The 19,291-nt window shown below is 37.0% G+C and overlaps 1 protein-coding gene across 7 annotated transcripts in view; it reads right to left on the bottom strand.

Moving 5' to 3' along the window:
- CASC1 (cancer susceptibility 1) overlaps window positions 1–19,291 on the bottom strand; it is a 58,824-nt gene that overhangs the window by 1,359 nt on the left and 38,174 nt on the right. For 6 of the 7 annotated variants that reach the window (XM_032473461.1, XM_032473460.1, XM_032473463.1 and 3 more), the window contains 6 exons: window positions 11,656–11,719; window positions 8,917–9,077; window positions 7,152–7,308; window positions 3,333–3,547; window positions 1,995–2,162; window positions 12–125 (listed from right to left, as the gene is read on the bottom strand). In XM_032473461.1, coding sequence (XP_032329352.1) covers window positions 12–125; window positions 1,995–2,162; window positions 3,333–3,547; window positions 7,152–7,308; window positions 8,917–9,077; window positions 11,656–11,719 — 879 coding nt within the window. The remainder of the gene's footprint in view (window positions 1–11; window positions 126–1,994; window positions 2,163–3,332; window positions 3,548–7,151; window positions 7,309–8,916; window positions 9,078–11,655; window positions 11,720–19,291) is intronic. The other variant, XM_032473464.1, reaches the window with a different exon arrangement.

Here is a 19,291-nt window from a genome sequence, read left to right as displayed (position 1 = left end):
GCATACTATACCTTAAATACAACATTTTTAGGATCACATTCTGTATTCCACCTGCTCCAACTAAATGCAAAAGCGGAACTTAGCAGGGCCATTTGTCGATAAGCTTTCATTTCTACCAAAGGAAGCTGTCAAAATAAAAACCAATATTGTGGCTCATGGCGCCTCTCAAGTCTCCCTTCCATCCCTGGCCTCCTACAGTCTCGTCTGCTCTCAACACGGAGAGAGGCACTTAAACTCTAAGATCTCATGCCTTCTTTCTCAAAACGGGCAGCGGCGTCCCCCTTCTCCCAGAGTAGAATCCACAATCCTCCATGAGGGCCTCTGCGACCTGACGTCCCCCCCACACCCCGTTCTCTCTCCGACCTCCTCCTCCCTTGGCTCTCCCGGCTCCCCGCCTCCGTGCTGCCCCTCTAGTCCCCAGACACACTCCCTCAGGGCCCTTGTTTCAGCTCCTCTCTCTACCTGGAAGCTGCCATCCTTCTAGAGATACCAGCTTGGCTAACTTCCCCACTGTGAGGTTTTGCTCCGTCTTACCTTCTCACTGAGCCCCCTCCCCCACACCCTACTTAATACTGATTGCTGCCCTAACCCCACTATTCCTGATCTACATTTTCTTTCTCCCATACCACGCATCCCCTTTTGACATACAGGATAATTTTGTTTATCACGTTTATTATTTACTTTTGCCTCTCTCTACTAGAATGTAAGCTCCACAAGGGCAGGAACCTTTGTTTTATTCAGTTTCCTAAGCATCTAAAACAATGTCTAGAATATAGGGGTTCAGAAAAAAATTCTTGAATACTATATTCTGGTAAGATGAATAGTGTATTCAGCATTTGTAGAGTAATTGGCAGTTTGAGTTACTAAAACCCAGGTAGTTTTTTTTTCCCTACTCATTTATGTACATGCTCTTATTGATACAATTATTTCAAATGTTCTGTCTACCTATATTGTCATTTTCTGGTATATTATAAATTTGTTCTTGAGTATAGAACTCTTCTGCCCAAAACACCTTTCATGATTAGAAGCTACTTTGTCTTCATTCATATGTGATAAATGTTTGCCAAACATGCACTGTATTCTAGGAGTGGGCTAACTAGAAGAACCAACGTTGATTAAGAAATGGTCCTCGCCCTCAAGGAGCTCAGTTTAACATGCAAGCATCTCAGTTAACTAAAGCCTTACGAGTAACGTAAGTCTGCAGACAGGGAGGCTCTGCCAAGAAACCGAAAGAAGTGGGTTTTGTACACTGGTCCCCGTATGTTTAATTTTGCCTGATTTATCATGTTTGGGAAACTGCTACGTCATATACTCTTTTAAGAAATCTTACATATATCCAGTCTGGAGGAAGAAAGAAAATACATAAAACGAAGTTGCTCAGACTACCTCTGCACTAAACTGACCAGCTGGGGTTGTGCTCCATGCATTAACATGAAGGTCGTACTACAGGCTTACTTTCTTGGGGAAGATTAAATTTGAGAGAACTCCGGATTTCTGGTCTTGTCATTTTTTCCTTTCTTTCTTCTTTTTTTAAAAAATTGAAGTATATAGTCAGTTACAATGTGTCAATTTCTGGTGTACAGCATAATGTTTCAATCATATATATACATGCATATGCTCATTTTCATATTCTTTTTCATTGAAGGTTATTACAAGATATTGAATATAGTTCCCTGTGCTATACAGAAGAAATACTTTTTAAATCTATTTTTATATATAGTGGCTAACATTGGCAAATCTCAAACTCCCCAATTTATCCCTTCCCACCCCCTTTCCCCTGTAACCATAAGACTGTTTACTATGTCTGTGAGTCTGTTTTGCAGATGAATTCCTTTTATCTTTTTTAAGATTCTACATACATTCCTTTCTTTCTAACTGTAATCTTATGTAAGTGAATGTAGAAAACATGGTGTACCTTAGGATTTCTATAATACTTAATACTTGCTAACATTCCAAGTGTCCATCACATTAAATTTGGAAAGAGTCATTCTTACCTTATAGTTTGTAACAACATAAAAATGAGAGTGTCCGGTTGGGAAGATATTCAATCCAGCTTCTTTCAAAGCAATAATGAAAGAAACAGGAGACATCCACTTTTCTTCCAAAGCAGAAGAATGCCTTTTGTTATTTAGTTTGATTGAAGCTAACTTACAGAGGTTTTCCTAGTTTCAAGGAGAAAAAACAACCTTTTCTATAAGTAAGTTAAATTGTTACCTCATTATCATTTCAGTTCCAGCTGTTAGGTTCTTTATCCTATTTTTTAAAAATCCTGTTTTATCCTATATTAAAAAGGATATAGGACAGATATGTTTTAGGTCTGATCCAAAAGCTTCAGCACAAAGTCTTCACGTTACCTTAAGCAGTTTATCGCCTCTTTTTGGGCTTATCAGAGCAATCAAGAGATTGAACTAAAGTATCTATCTGGTCTCCTATTTTATACATTATGATCCAAGAGTAGTGCATATGTTCATACTGAAGTATAGTAGCTATTTGACAACAATGTGTTGCAACTTTTAAGGATCATAATTTTTTATACATATAAAATTTTAACATAATAATGCAAAATTATTTTCCAGGTTTAACGTTTACAAAGTGGCGGTCTGAAGGTGTGCAGAGTTCACTCTCTCATCTGACTTTAAAAGCAAAATCTGATGCTATTTCAGCCTTCCTGGCACATTCATAAGGAATTTCAGGTTCTCTTTCTTTCTCTCTCTTTTTAAAAACAACTTTCACGAGGTGTATTTTACATACTCTAAAGTCGACCCATTTCAAGTGCACAGTCCAATAATTTTTTTGGTAACTTTACTGAGTGGTGCAACTATCACCATAAATCAGTTTTAGAACACTTTCATCCCCCTAAAAAAATCCCTTTATACCCATTTATAGTTAGTCCCCATTTCCACCCTCAGCCTCAGGTGCCCGCTAAATCTACTTTCTGTCTCTCTCCATTTCAGACTGTGTAGTGGGCAACGGTGGCTCATTCAGAGACCAGCCTCAAAAGGGATTTCAAGTGGCTGGGTGGTAAGACCCAGAAGCCTCTTTCGAATGGATCAAAAACTCTGACAGTCATACTGCAACCAGGCCTGTAGCTTCATCAATTGGTCTATTCCTAGAAACTTTAGGTTACCAATTTGCACTTTACTTATTACATGTTATTACTATTGATTCAATTAATATTTCATTTAGAAATTATAGCTCAAGGTATATTTTAAATATTTTTATGAAAGACATATTTCAATATGTAAATCACCATGACTGACTGCTTGGACACTGTCTTACAGTCCCCAAGGAGGCTTCCCTCTTTGATTTGACTTGCTACAACAGTGGTTTACCTTAATTTGTATTTGAATCTCAGTAAATACTGTAGTCACAGTCAAAAGTACTTTATTCACATCAAGTGGCCTTAGCTCCCATGACTGGTACGGCATGTTAACGTGAGCATCTTGAATCAAGGTAACAGGGCCAAAGGTTTCCAGGCTGAATGTTATAAGTCTGTCTTCTGGTTGGTAAGACACATTGCTGATGCCATCAGTCTTCCAGTGTTTACCTTTATAATTAGGAAGAATGTGACATTAGTTTCATTTTTCCCTCTACAAAAATCAGGTGAAAGAAACCACCTCAATTACTACAATGTGTATTAACTGATTTTTCACATTAATTGACTAATGGACTGATTGAGTAGAATCTCAACAAAAAGTCAACTTTCCTGGGAATTCCTTCCTGTCTACAGGATCCAGACCAAACCCCTCAGCATGACTTGTGAGACCTTCAGAATGAAGCTCTGACTCTCATTTCTGGTTTCATCCTTTGCCACTTCTCACACCTGTTTCTAGCCACTTTTCTTCCTTCCCCAACCACATCCTATACCTCTGAGCCTCAGCACATGCAGTTCTTTCTTCCTAGAGTTCTCTTCCTTAATCTTTTAGAGAATCTCTGTTCATCTTTCTTTTTAAAAACAACTTTAAAATTCACTTATCTTATCATTCATATGTGGAATCTAAAAAAAAAAAAAAGGACTCATCTTTTCTTCTATGAACTCATCTACAAAACAAAGACAGACTCACAGACGTAGTAAACAATCTTACGGTTACTGGGGGAAAGGGGGTGAGAAGGGATAAATTTGGGAGTTTGAGATTTGCGAACATTAGCCACTATATATAAAAACAGATTTTAAAAAAGTTTATTCTGCATAGCACAGGGAACTATGTTCAATATCTTGCAATAACCTTTAATGAAAAAAAAATGAAAATGAATATATGTATTTATATGCATGACTGGGACATTGTGTTGTATACCAGAAATTGACACATTGTAACAGATTGTACTTCAAAAAAAATTTTTTTTAATTAACAAATAAAATTCACCTATCTTATTTTTTAGTAAATTTACCCAGCTGTGCAACCATCACCACCATCCGGTTTTTAGAACATTATTATCCTCCTGATAAGGTCTCTTATGTCCATTTATAGTTAATTCCCATTCCTAACCCCAGCCCCAGGCAACCACTAGTATACTTCTTGTCTCTGAAGATTTGCCTTTTCTGGACTTTTCATTAAATACAATTATATAATAGGTAGTCTTTTATGTCTCTTATAAATCAATACTAAAACACAATCCAACTTAAAAAAATGGTCATAAGATTTGAATAAACATTTCACCAAAGAAGATACACAAAAGTACATTAAACACATGAAAAAGATGCTCAACATTACCAGCCTTTAGGGAAATACAAATTAAAACCACGAGGTACCATTTCACACCCACCAGGGTGGCTTTAATTGAGAAAAACAACAACAACAACAACAGATAATAATAAATGTTGGCAAGGATGTGGAGAAATGGGAAACCCCGTATGTTGCTGGCAGGCATGTAAAATGGTATGACTACTATGAAAAAACATTTTGCAGTTTCTTAAACAATTAAGCATCAATTTACCATTCGACCCAGCAATTCCATCCTTAGGGATATACCCAAGAGAAATGAAGACTTATGTCCACACAAAGACTTACACGTGAATGTTCTCTTAGTCTCTTAAGGACCTGTTTAAATTTCCATCCTGGAAAAGGCCTTCCTTAACTCTCCAGACTGACCCAGTCACTGTTCTGCCCCACACCACCTCCATCTATTATACAGCACCTTGCTACATTGTATTATGACGTTCTTCTGTGTCTGCCTCTCCTACAACTTCGAAAACTCCTGGAGGAAGGAACCGTCTCATTTATCTCTATCTTTCTTATTGTTTAGCATATTTATAGAATGAGTGAATGAATCACTTCTTTCCCAGAATACCCTCTTCATTTCCACTTCTCACAGGGACAGTTTCTCCTCTTCTCACAGGGAGGGTTCCAATGACTGTTCTTGACTCTTAAATTCAATATAACAAATACAATTATATTGGAAAACTAAGTGACTTATAATTCCTCTTTTTGCTTTTACACTAACAAAATAACTTTAATTTGTAAAGGTAAAAATTAAATATTGCCTATAATAAATTCTCCAGATTTCTAGTATTTCCTGGCAAAAAAGTTTCCCCATGGTTTAAAAAGTACTGGAGTTACAGATTACTGCTGTATAATTACTGCATAATCAAATTTTACATGCTGTATTTCCCTGAATCATTTGGGATAACTTCCCTTGTCGAATTCTAATTTAGTGTGAGTATTTTTTTTTTTTTTTTATTGAAGTATAGTCAGTTACCATGGGTCAGTTTCTGGTGTGCAGCATAATGTCCCTGTCATGAAGAGATATACATATGCTTGTTTTCATATTCTTTTTCATTAAACGTTATTACAAGATATTGAATATGGTTCCCTGTGCTATACAGAAGAAATCTGTTTTTTAATCTCTTTTTATATATAGTGGTTAACATTTGCAAATCTCAAACCCTTGAATTTATCCCTTTCCCACCCACTGTCCTCGGTAACTGTAAGACTGTTTACTATGTCTGGAAGTGTTGTTTCTTTTGTAGATGAGTTCATTAATGTCCTTTTTTCTTTTCTTTTTTTCCTTTCAGTGTGAATAAATTTTAATGTGATAAATAAATATTTAAGAACCTTACCATTAATGGAATGGAAAAGTGAAACCTCTAAAGCAACATGAAAGGAAGAAATTACCTAACGCTCATTTTGATATATTTTGTAGTTTAACGTATTGATAGAAACATACTGTTTTAATACATAAATTGTTTCTAAAATAAATAATATCTGTGGCTATGTCTATAAAAGCAAAAATGTGGAGTATTGTAGCAATCATAAAAAAAGTTTAAAGCACAAAATATTCTCTAAATTCTCTGCCACCATAACTAAATAGATTAAGTAATAGCTCTGTGCCTTGGTGGTCTTATCTGTTCCACCCTATCACCCGGTGTGTAAACCCTTTCACGAATAAATAGGATGTAAGATAATTCACATTAAAGACAAAGCTACATAGCTTCCACCTAAGAGCCTCAGAACTGCACAGCTTAATTCACAAGACCTTTCAGAGTTTAGCCAGTCAACCCAAAATAAGCTGTTTGTTAATGACTGGTGAATCGTTAGCTTGTATTTCTGTTAGTACTTCTGACTTTATTGATACTTATTTAACATTTTGAATCAGCAATAATTTCATGGTTCAACAGTCAAAGTTATAAAGAGGCATACGGTGGCTAGTTTTCCTCTTTCTCAGGTTTCCCATTTGCCCACTCCCCTTCCCCAGGACTTGGCTGCAGTAAGATTTGCAATTTATAAGTTATTAACATTAAAATAATCAAATTTTAATCACCCCAATCTGAATTATTTGGCCATTGCAAGAGAGAGTAGGCTTTTCATTTGCTGGTTTTTTTTTGATTTGCTATGCTATCTTGATATTTTTGTGCATTTCCTTCTTTCTTAAAACATAATTATATAACCATCAAGTAACGGTTCAGAGAATATGGCAGATAAAATAAACTAATATAGGAACTAATAGTTATAAAACTCAGTAAATTTTTAAACTCCAATCCCTATTCATTTCCATCAAGAGCAAACAAAACAAAGACCCTAGATTTGGCACAGAAATATGCAAGATTAGAAACTCTGTTTACACACTGCATTTCTTGTTTTGACGTAAGGATCTGTATTATCACACCTCTTTTCGAGACATAATTATCAAAGCTGGTTAAGGCATTACTGTACCTTCAGCATCCCACCTTGCAACCATAGGATCCTCAAAAAAGATGACATTCTCATGAACCTTAAGCATGACCTCTATGGGTGGGAAAGCGTTTTCCATTTCAAAGTCTTCTGTAGTTTCTGGAGGATACACGTATTTCTGTAATCCTTCTTTGAGTATCTTTTGAAAATGACCAAAATAACACCAAGTTAGAAGCTGACTAGTAATAGCTAAAGATGTAAACATTGCTGAATGAGCTGTATAGTTATTTTTAATAAGCATCGCAGTTTGGTCACATTTAAGTATAGACTGACTAACAAAATGTCACAATGAAATTAAAGATAATGATTGAGGAAAAAAACAGAAGAGGAAAGGAACAGCAGTATTATCCTTAAGAGGGTGAAAATTAGTTTGAGGGGTTATGAAAAAACTACTCTTTCAGGTATAAAACACAAAAGTACATATAACACATACAATAGTATATCTGTGGACAATATTTCATGGGGGATGTTGTTGGGGAAAAAATGTCTACAAAGGCTCCTAAGAGGGGTGAAAATGGGAAAAAAAATAAAAATTAAGAAATACTGCTCTAATACAAGAGTGCATGAAGACCCTTAATGGGATGGGGTTGTGGGTGACCAGTACCTGGCAATCTGTGTACCTGATGTGTTAGAGCCGAGAGATGGGAGTGGGAGGGGGCTGGGAGAGGGGAGGGAGAAAGAAAAGAGGGCAGGAGAGCAAGGAAGGAAGGAAGGAAGGAAGGGCCCACCACAACGTAACCGGGTATATCTGGGACACAGGCCACCAGAAGTTAAACCAAGTCAGTACTAGTGCAAGTGTTGCTACCTATTGAAAGAGGGATGAGGAACTTCTTGAAACATGATGAACAACTGCTACCATCAGTATCCTTACTGGTATTTGAGCACCAGCAGCACTGGCATCACCTGGATCAGTGCTTCTCAAACTTGAATGTGTGTATGAATCTCCTGAAAATCCTGTTAAAATGCAGATTCAGTATCTCTGAGGTGAAGCCCCGAATTACGCGTTTCTAACACGTTTCCAGGTGGTGCTGATGCTGCCGGCTCATGGACCACACTTTGTATATTAAGGATCCAGACCAGTGGTTCTCAAACTTTAGGGTGTGTTTTGCTAAAATACAGATGGCTGAGCCTCACCTCCAGAGTGACTGAGGAGGGGCCCATGAATTTGCATTCCTAGCAAATTCCCAGATGATGCCAAAAGATGCTGACACTTCTGGCTAAGGGACAACATACTGGGAACCACTGATTTAGACCAGAATCCACAAACTATGGTTCCTGGAAAATCCAACCCATCACCAGTGTTGTAAGTAAAATTAAACTGGAACACAGCCACGCCCATTCATTTACACACAGCTGCTTTAGCGTTACAATGGCAGAGTTGAGGAGTTGCAGCAGTGCTGGTGTGTGGCCCGCGAAGCTGAAAATATTTACCACGTGGCCCTTAATAGAAAAAGTTCGCCAGCCTCTGAAACAGAATATCATTATTAAGGCCAAACTGGCACAATATAAACACAGTGCTATAGATTTACAATTAAGTTAATATGTATGAATTCTAGTTTCAAAATTCATAACATTTCAGATTCCTCCTTTAGTATCTGAGTCAAATTTATAAATCCAAGACAGTTTAAAATTACATTTTTTCCTTTGTGCTTGCTTAATAGGGTTAGAGTTCATCAGATGTTAGATCATTTGAGATAAAGTAAAAGTGAGAAATTATTCATAAATTTTGATTCAAGAATCAACCTACTTCCACAATCATCCAGCCCTTCACTGGTTTACACTGGGGGGGAAGCTCCAAAATATCCAAGTGGTACACTCCACCCAGAGTTGTGAACTGGTATAAATCAACCTCAGGGTCTTCAAAGGAATATGGCTTTTCACAAGCATTCTCTAACAGCAACATCTGGGCTGAAATTAATCAGTTTAATTCAGTTTCTAAATAGATCATAACATTTCTGTTTTTTCTTAGTAGGGAGATAAAATAAAATTCTAACAGTGGTAAAGGAAGCTTTCATTTAGCTACAAAAATTTTTCAAAATGTGGTTAATTCAGAACTGTTCACAAAGCTAACCTTGGAAGTGGGAACACGTATGCATAATGGTAGGTGCAGGGGAGGGCTCCATTTATAGTTCATATACTAACATTCTAGGAATTTGTATACAATAAGTATGTGTTACTATTAAAACAAAACCTTCAAAAATGTAGTTTATTGTAGGGGTGGAAAAATAATTTTCCCACTAGCTTCTGAGTTCTTGGCTGAGACTCCTGTAATAAAAGACAGATAAATAAGGGAAAGACAAATAGAAGTTTATTAACATGTACACCTCACGTATACATGGGAGATACCCTGGGAAAAATTAGTAACTCAAAGAGGTGTTTTAGAACTCTGGTTTATATAGCATTGTCTACAAAGAACAATACATTTGTGGAAAAATAACAGGCCAAAGGAAAGCAGTTAGTAAAGCTGGCTATGTGGCGCCCCCTCCAGGCTGACAGGGTCTCAAGTTGTCTCTGAGAATTAACCTTTGCCCCTCCTGGTACAGAGGGGAGGAAGAATACTTTTGAAAATTTATATCCTGCTTTTAGGCAAAGAGGAGGAGGGGAAGGACCTTTTCTTGCATCTGCATCTTTTTAATTGTTTTCAGCTCAAAACGCTTCTGCCTAAGTGGCATATTTTGGGGTGGCATATCCTGCTATCTTACATTATAAAAGACCAAAAATGGTTTAACACAAAATTTAATAACCACCAAATGAATTTTTAAAAATTGGACATTTTTGGGCTAAAAATCTGAAAGAAAGTAAAATGGAAAAAAAAATTTTTTTTGGTCCATGTACGAAATAAAAGCTAACATTTTTCCAGCAAAAATAGGCCCAGCTCATAGAAATACAGGGATGGAAGATGAAAGAGAAGACACTGGATTGGATAATCTCTTGTGTTGAGAAGTTTTAAGGGGAAATTCTATTGTCCCAGAATTCTCAGTGCACAATCAGGGGATCTGTGATGTCACACATCACCGTTCTCAACTTTTACCAAAATTGTTTCAATAGAGTGTGATAGATAAGGAAAGGAGATCGGGCCACTTACAGGTTCCACACTTAACTAGCTGTGTGACCTTATCAAGAAACACTAATTAACATCTCTAGTCCAAGTGCTTTCCTCCAAAAAAATGGATGTAATAGTAGTGCCTATCCTCTAGAACTTGGGGGTACTGTGATTTAATATAGGAAAAGAGTTTAGAACTGGTGTCAGACATATAGTAACAACTCAGGATCTGTTAGTCTTACTGTTTCTCATTACAATTTTCCTCTTCCATCAAAGGAAGCGCACCAAAATGGCACTAAATTTAACCCATGGAGACTAGGCGCTGAAAGTAAATGGAAATATCCAAAGAAAATTTCAGGTAAACAACTGCCCCTTTTCCCTGTGTACCTTCAATAAAATGCAGACCTTACGTAATTTTCAGATGTATCTAATTAGTAATCGATTTACCTGAAAAGAAAGAATACTGTGTCCAAACTCAGACTGTTTATGATACGCATTATTTGGGGGGCACCATGCAGAAAACCTTGGTGTTACTGACAGAGGTTCATGCATTGACTACAGTATCATATTTCTAACAGGAAAATTACCTCACAGGAATTATAGAAAAATTACAAAGATACAAACCTAGTTGACTGCTGACACAAAAGTATGTTGGAAAAAGTGAAGTAGACAAGAAGCCTGTTATAAAAAATTATGCTAAAAAATACATTAGAAAGCAGATTCCGTAAAAGGTACTGGGAAAGTAGCATAACAATGAAGTTAATGGAAAAGATGTACATAAATCTCAAACTAAAAGATTTACAAGTTAGACTTCACTATCATTTTGACACTTTAAAACTATGCAATTGCTATTTGCCAGAATAAGACTTAATACAAAAGTGTTGAGAAATTTCTTTTTGTGTATGTGTGCTTGCAAATGTTCAAGGCAACATTGCTTGTGATAACAAAAAAATTATAAGTGACCTTATTGTCTACTAATAAGGATTTAAATAATGTTCCATTATTAGATGGCATTACACAGATACTTTAAAAAGTAAGGTTACCCATGTGCTCTGACTTAGAATAATGTTGAATACTATTCATTTAAGGAGAATATGTATTGTGTTTCATGTATGTATGTACAATAACAAATATTGTTAGGTGAAAAAAGTGATTTGAACAAAAACATTTGTATGATGTAATCCCATGGTTTTAAAGTCAAAAGAGAGAGAGAGAGACAGAGAGTGCCCATATTAAAAACAAAAAACAACAACAATAAAAAACACAACTGCTAACACTGGTTATCTCCGAAGAGGGATTAGGAAGAAGTTTCACTTTAAATATACTTCTGCAACATCTGAGTTGTTTTGCTTTGTTTTGTTTTTCTACAATGCCCCTACATTTCTTTTACAAGCAGAAAATCCCAATAAAGTTCAATTCTAAAAATGTAATTTAGAAAAGTACCTGCTGAAACTGTTTCACTTAATAATTTCATCTCCAGGTCACATTTTGTGGCTTCAGGTTCTTCCTGGACAGACAAGGACAGATGGGTGTGACTGTCAGTGGCTACTCAGCCCAGATTCACTCTCTTTCTGTTTCAGTTCCCACTTCAGGTTTCTGCTACCTCACTTCCAGGGCCCCAGACTGACACTTGTTCCGGCCTAAAACTGGACTCGAAACCGGTATTTTAAGCATTATTGTAAATGAGAGCACACCTCCACAGAACTTCACGAAGGCAGGAACTAGCCTGCTCAGATTCTCCACTGAAAACCCCCACGTATAAAACAGAGAGGTGAGGAAGCATTTCAAGCCATAAAAACACTATTTATATTTGCATGTTGGTTTTAGCCAAGTTTCAGATTTTGCTTGATTTTGGCAATAAGCTCTCTAATATGAGTAATTCCAAAGCCTGCTTTTGGGTAAGCCTCTCAAGGAAATTAAAGATGCCATGCACCAAGTAATGTAGAAGACAGTATCTTCTTACATCCTGGTGTAGTAAAAAGACCACCATACAAAGAGGAGGTAAGACAACAGAATTTATATCCAAATCTGCCATTAACTTACCTTTGTGACCTTGAGCAAGTCATTTAACCAACATGAGCCTCAAATTCCTGACCTAAGAACCTATTTGGTACATGGCTGCATGCCAAACATATCTTGTAAACAATCCTAAGACACAGCTATTATCTTCGTTTTATAAAAATGGGAACTGAAGCTTGGAGAGATAACTGGTCTAAGGGTCAAATAAAATAATTAAAGTAAAGAATTTTGTACACTGTAAAGCACTAGATAAATGCAGTGTTGTTATAAAAAATTGGTATGCATGTGCTAATATTTGCAAACTGGATTATATCCAGCAAACTTCATTTGGCCTCAAGTACCACCTGTACTTTTCTAGAACAATAGAGGAATCTTATAGCAGAATTCTAGCCAGAAGCTTCAGGTCAGCCAGGCCCACCATGCCTCTCATCCTCATCCACCATACAAAGTCAAGTCCCCCTTAGTAAGTTATCTTTTCCCTTACTCTCATCACTGCATTGCCCTGTAACCTCCTCTGGACCAGTTTCAGCACTAGTGCATTCTCTGCCAACCCTTTCCATCAGGTCTCTGAAACTTCTTACTTATTAACTCATCCAAAGAATTTTTCAGTGCCTAAATTGTATAGATAACACTAGATACTAAGAATTAAAAAAGAAAAAAAGAAAGGAAGAGAGTCCTTGACTTAAGAGGCTGCTAGTCTACTAGGGAAGCAGGTAAACAAAGAGCTGTAATACAGTTTGTGGGTGCTGTAGTGAAAAGTAAGGGGTCTACAACAGGGATACAAGGGAAGAACAGTCCATTCTGTGGCGAAAATAGTCTGTGGGTGGAGAAGATAGGAAATGCTACCCAAAGGTGTAAAGTCTGAACTAAATCTTGAAAGATACTTAGGTCTTCCAAAGAATGGTGGCAGGGAATTCCAAGTGTGGGTGAAGGCAGAAAGGCATGAAGCAAAACAGAGGGTTTCAAGCACCCCAAACCATCAGATATGGTTGGCATGAGACATGGTAGGGGGGTGTACAGGTTGGAAGCTGGAGAGAGGCTTGTGGAGAGCTTTGGGTGCCACTGGAAGACTAGAATTTCTCCTAAGGGTAAAAGACAACGCCCTAGGAAACTCCCAGGAAGAAATCTGCGTTTGGAAAGAGTATTCTGGTGGTCAGCTGATGGATGGGTTGTCAGTGAAGAGTAAGAAGTCCAAGGTAGGAGGATTAGGGCCTAATTCAAGATAGAAGCAACCAGGGCCATCAGAAGGAGCATATATGAGAGATGGTAAGGAATTAAATCAATGTAACTTGGGTGGTGACTGGATACAGAAGAAAGGCAAGAGTCAGGCAAAGACGGATTTTCAGATGCCTGGCTTAGGCAGTAAGGTGGATGGTGCTACAAATTACTAAGACAAAGAAAAGGAAGAATAGGCTTAGGAGAAAAGTAGTGAATTTGATGGTGGATCTGTTGATTTTGAGGTGCCCAGGGGACATCTAGGTAGCCTTTGATATGCTATAGCTGTCATTAAAAAGCCAGTTGCATTTCTTCCTTACAGGAAGGATTTTCCTCAACAATAATACCAAAGGTATCAAACCAAATGAATCAGGCTTTCCAATTCACATCTTCAAAAAGTCGAGAATTCTTTTGCATTTAGATCAAACTGGTTTTCTAACCTGGGAGGGAACTAAGAATTTAGGCCTTCTCAAAAGAACTTTGCCCTTGATAACCACATACTTCAGTATGAACAACAGAAATTTATCAGCTTCCCCATTACCACATAATAGAATAAGCCTGTATTTAACACACTGCCTTTACACGACTCACAATTTTTACAATTTTATGTTATTCTTTAGCTCAAATGACTCTGTTTTGAAGTTATACTTCTTGCGGAAGTAAGCAATGGGTCAACGCACATTCTAGCGCAAGCTCCTTATGAATCTTGACAACTGTTCTAGAATGTCTTCCTGTCACGGCAGCTATATCATTAGAACATACTCCTGCACAAAAATTAAACTCCAAGCCACACTGACAGATACTATAATTCTTCATAGTTTTATACATCCCAAAGCTCCTTGTGTTCGTTGGCAATGAGGGTGAAAAAAATACTTCTTTCTTTAATATTATCCTCATGTTTATATCTGGTAATGAAAAGTCCTCTTTCATCATAATCATTTTACAAAATTTGCTGTTTTCCACGAATTTTTTTTTTCCTCGAGATAAACTTTAATAGTGTTTTGCCAAGTCTCCACAATCACCAGCTGGAATTTTTATTTGAATTGCACTAGATTTATAGATTTATAATAAATCTACGAAATATAATATTTTCTAAAAACTGTTTATCTGGAAATGTTGACAGAATAACAATATGAAGCAGAGAAGGTAGCTAAAGTATAACTTTTCAAAGACACCTTGGTTCAATAGATTAAGGAATTGCCTTGTAACATGGAAGAACTTCGTGGAACAGTAGCAAAGTATTTTTCATTGCAACTTGAAAAATGTGCAGATACTGTAATGTGGAAATTCTTTTAATATATATGTCATTTGAATTTGATATAAAAATATAACCTGGGTCATGAATAAGATCACGGAAACAGACTAGAATTCCAGAAATAGACCTTAGGATCCACTTGGAACATTAGCACATGGCGTTTCAGATCAATAGGAAAAGCCAAGGTTTATATGGTGTTTGGAGTCAGCTGGCTAAGATTTGAAATAAAATAAATTTAGATTCTCCCTACTTTACACTAGATGGATAAAAGATTTAAAAGTGAAAACATAACTAGACCAATCAAAAGCCACAAAAATCATGAAAGTATTTGAAAAGTACACAGGAGACTGATATCAACAATCATCAATGGAACAGGTGATCTTGCTATTACACATCTGCAAAATGTCAGTGCTGAATACTGTACACATGTGATAGGATGGCTCAAATTTTATTGTCCAGCAAGAGAAAATCTATACAAAGGAGGTTCATTGTACTGAAATCCAACTTTTTCATCATCAAAAGATAATTTAACTAGAGCTTCAGAATAAATTGTTGGAACTGGCTCTTGATAAGGAATTAAAGATGAATTTTAAAAATATAGCATCATATGCTTCCTTTTGGATAAAAGATCAGAATGACTATCCTGAGTTTCTGAAGTCTCATTCATTCCTGTGGCTTTAATACCATCTATACGGCAGTGAATCCCAAATCAATGCCAGTGATGCTCAACTCTGGAAGCAAAGCGCCCAGTCTACACACAGACATGGTGGCTGGGTCTGACTTTCCTCGGAACTCCAGGTTCACATTTGCCTACTTGATATTTCCACTTGTGCGTCCCAAACTTACCATGTTCCCCCAAACCCCCCTGGTTCCACTGTCACTCTCGACCAATTCAGCCCATTCCTACACATCTCAGTAAACTACATCACCATCTGCTCAGTTTCGCAAAAATCAAAACTCAGCAGGATTTGTTTACTTGACCTTCAAAACATATCGACCTTTCCATGTCCCTTACCGCCCTGTCGTCCAATCCACCATGACCTCTCATGCCTCCCCAGTACTATGTAACGCCATTCCATGCTTCTGCTCTGGCCCCTCACAACTCCCTCTCTACACCGTGGCCAGAATAACCTTTTGAGGCCATAGAACACACCACTCTCCTACATTCAGCCCTCTAACGGCTTCCCGCCGCACTTACAATAAAATCTTAGCTTCTTCCTCTGGCCTGCACAGCCCTGCTTCACCTGGCTTCTGCTTTCCTCTCTGACGTCATCACGTACCACTTTCCTCCTTGCCCGCTATACGTCAGGCCACTGGCCGTCCTCCTGTCTGTCTTGTGACCTTTGCGGTGATCGTTCCCTCAGACCGGAATATTTTCACCCTCGTCATTACATAGCTGATTCCTTCCGGTCATTTGGGTCTCAGCTTAAATAATAACTCATCATACAAGCCCTCCCTAACCACCCAATCTAGCTACCACCAGTCACTCCCTACCACACCATCCTGTTTAATTCTGCGCACAGCAATTGTTAATATCTGCTATTTTCCAGCCTTTTCTTATTTATTGTTGGTTTCTCCTGACTTGCAAGTAAATAATGAGAGCAGGAATCTCATTTGTCCTTCACCACTGTCCCCTGAGGGCCAGAACAGTGCCTAGGACATATAGGTAGGCATTCAATAAATACTTGCTGAATGAGTACAGAAACAAGAACAAGGCAGCGGGTATGACCGTGGAAATCGGGTGCTGCAGTCAATCTGTGCGAAGCTGAAGGCTGCTGAACGGTAAGGCTAGGTTTTTCACATGGGCTGTTCTCGCAGATTTTACATTTATCCATCATGATGCTGAGAAGTCCCCAGATCTCTAAGGCTATTTACTCCATGTCTCTACACTTTTACTTCTGACCAGAATAATTTCCTTTCTTTTCCATCTAAACTCCTCCATGCCTATCAAAAGATTTAGCTCAAATGTTACCTCATCAGAGAAGACTTCCAACCTCTTCACTCTGGTTTTTTTTCTTTTCTTTGTTTTTTTTTTAGGAGAGGAGTCATTCTGATCTCTTAACTCTCATGCCTAATCTCTGTCATTGCACCTATCAGAATGTACAGGAACCGCAGCACTTCTCCTCCACAAGACTGTCAGCCCATTAAAAAACAATGAACATGATGAATTCCTTACAGAAGATACTTAGTACATTTTATATTTCATATATACGTTTTATATACTGTACATACTCATATTTATATTAAATATATATAGTACATATATACTCACGTTTTTGTTAAATCTGGTATCTGTTTATAGAGTATCCTAAAGACTTTTTTGTCTATTTGTTTAATTAAAACTTTTTTTATTGAAGTATAGTTGATATAGTGTTTCAGGTATATAGGAAAGTGGTTCAGTTACATATACTTATCTATATATGTCTGTATATATCTATATACATATATATTCTTTTTTAGATCCTTTTCCACCATAGTTTATTACAAGATATTGAATATAGTTCCCTGTGCTGTACAGGTCTTTGTTGTTTATCTGTTTTATATAGTTAGGTGTATGTTAATCCTAAATTCCTAATTTATCCCTCCCGCTTGCCCCTTTGATAACTATAAATTTGTTTCCTTTGTCTGTGAGTCTACTTCTGTTTTGTAAAGTTCATTTGTATCATTTTTTTAGATATCACATATAAGTGATATCATATATTTGTTTTTCTCTGACTTACTTCACTTAGTATGATAATCTCTAGTTCCATCCACATTGCTGCAAATGGCATTATTTCATTCAACAAAGGCTATTTTTAAGTTGAAGTTTAAAAGGTTCAAAGGCCCATATACTATCATGCATGCCCCTTAAATCACTAAAATATTTCTGAAGATCACTATCATTTTTAAAAAGCAACATTTCTCATAATTGTGCTACACTTAAATTAGGCTTTTCTAAAAATTTTGCAAGATGTATTAATTGAGAAGACAGTATTAACCAATACCTAAAATTTATCATATTATTATTACTACACATTTAAATTAACTAAAATATGGTATTAAGAGCCCTCTAGTGGCAAAATTCTTAATAGATTCATGAAAAAGGAAGACGTAACTCTTAATTTATCTCTTCCCACCTTTTCCCCTTTGGTACAAGGTTTGTTTTCTATATCCGTGTGTCTATTTCTGTTTCGTAAATAAGTTCCTTCGTGTAATTTTTTTAGATTCCACACGTAAGTGATATCATATATTTGTCTTTCTCTGACTTTACTTCACTTACTATGATAATCTCAAAGTCCATCCATGTTGCTGCAAATGGCATTATTTCATTCTTCTTATGGCTAATATTCCATTATATATATATATATATGTATACACACAAACACACACACACACACATATGTACACACACACATACACACCATATCTTCTTTATCTAATAATCTGTTGATGGACCTTCAGGTTGCTTCCAGATCGTGGCTATTGTAAACAGTGCTGCTATGAACACTGGGGTGCATATCTTTAGAGTTTTCTCTGGACAAATGCCCAGGAGTAGAACTGCTGGATCATATGGTAACTCTGTTTTTAGTTTTCTTAGGAATAAGAGACTTAGTTTTTAAGCTAACAAAGTCCTAAATACTTGTTGCTTGAAATCATATCACATACCAAGCATAAATTCAGGTATTCTGGGCCATAACTTCTGTATGATTATACTAATATTTGCCTTGCAATCAGCCTCCAAATTTACTAAAAAGATATGAGAAATGTAATATTTATATTAAAATATATCAACATAAAATTATAAAAATAAGCAGGTTATCCTAAAAACAAGTTTTAAAAATTAAAAAATCTCTTCCTCTAAAGACAAAACATAGTAAGTTTGCCTCCTGATCTTACAGGTAGTCCCTAATTTAAATACACTCACACAAACACATGTACACTTACACATGCAAGTTAAATTTCATGAATTTACACGCTAGTTTTTAAAGTTCAGAGCATATTTTGCCACACCAAGAAAACAGCGTTATGGATGACATTTAGGGTTATGCCAGTCCCTATACTGCTGTGCTTGTAAAGGAACACAAACCTCACCACCATCCATAAATGCTGCCTCAAATTCACTCTTAGTTTTGGCTGGACTGCAAGGGGCACGCTTCTCCTGAGGCCGTTGTGGTGTGGGAAATGAAGCCTTCCTACCACCACCTCCCAGGCCAGATCACCCCAGGGGTCACAACTGCTGGGGAGACGGTCCCAGGACTCCCTCGTGACAAGCTTGTAGATTCCCAAGAAGTAGCAGAAATGGTTCCCAGCACAGCCAAGTATAACTCAAAGAGTCTTAAACGTCTCTAAAACACAGAGTAATTTTCATGTGGCTAGAAGCTGAGGTATTTGATACGGGTGACTGTTCCAGCACAGGTCATTCACAACAGATCACTCAAGTCAGGACTTACTTTCACTCACTTCACCATCCATGCATTCACTTACTCATTCATTCATTCAATAAACATTTACTGAGCCCCTAACATGTACTAGGCCCTATGCCTACTGTAAATATAAATAAAGCCTATCAAGATAGTCTTGTCCTCAAGATCATACTTTGATGTTTAAGAA

This window comes from Camelus ferus, chromosome 34 (assembly GCF_009834535.1).
Source record: "Camelus ferus isolate YT-003-E chromosome 34, BCGSAC_Cfer_1.0, whole genome shotgun sequence".
Classification (NCBI taxonomy): domain Eukaryota; kingdom Metazoa; phylum Chordata; class Mammalia; order Artiodactyla; family Camelidae; genus Camelus; species Camelus ferus.
This window is presented reverse-complemented; position numbering and strand designations above follow the sequence as displayed.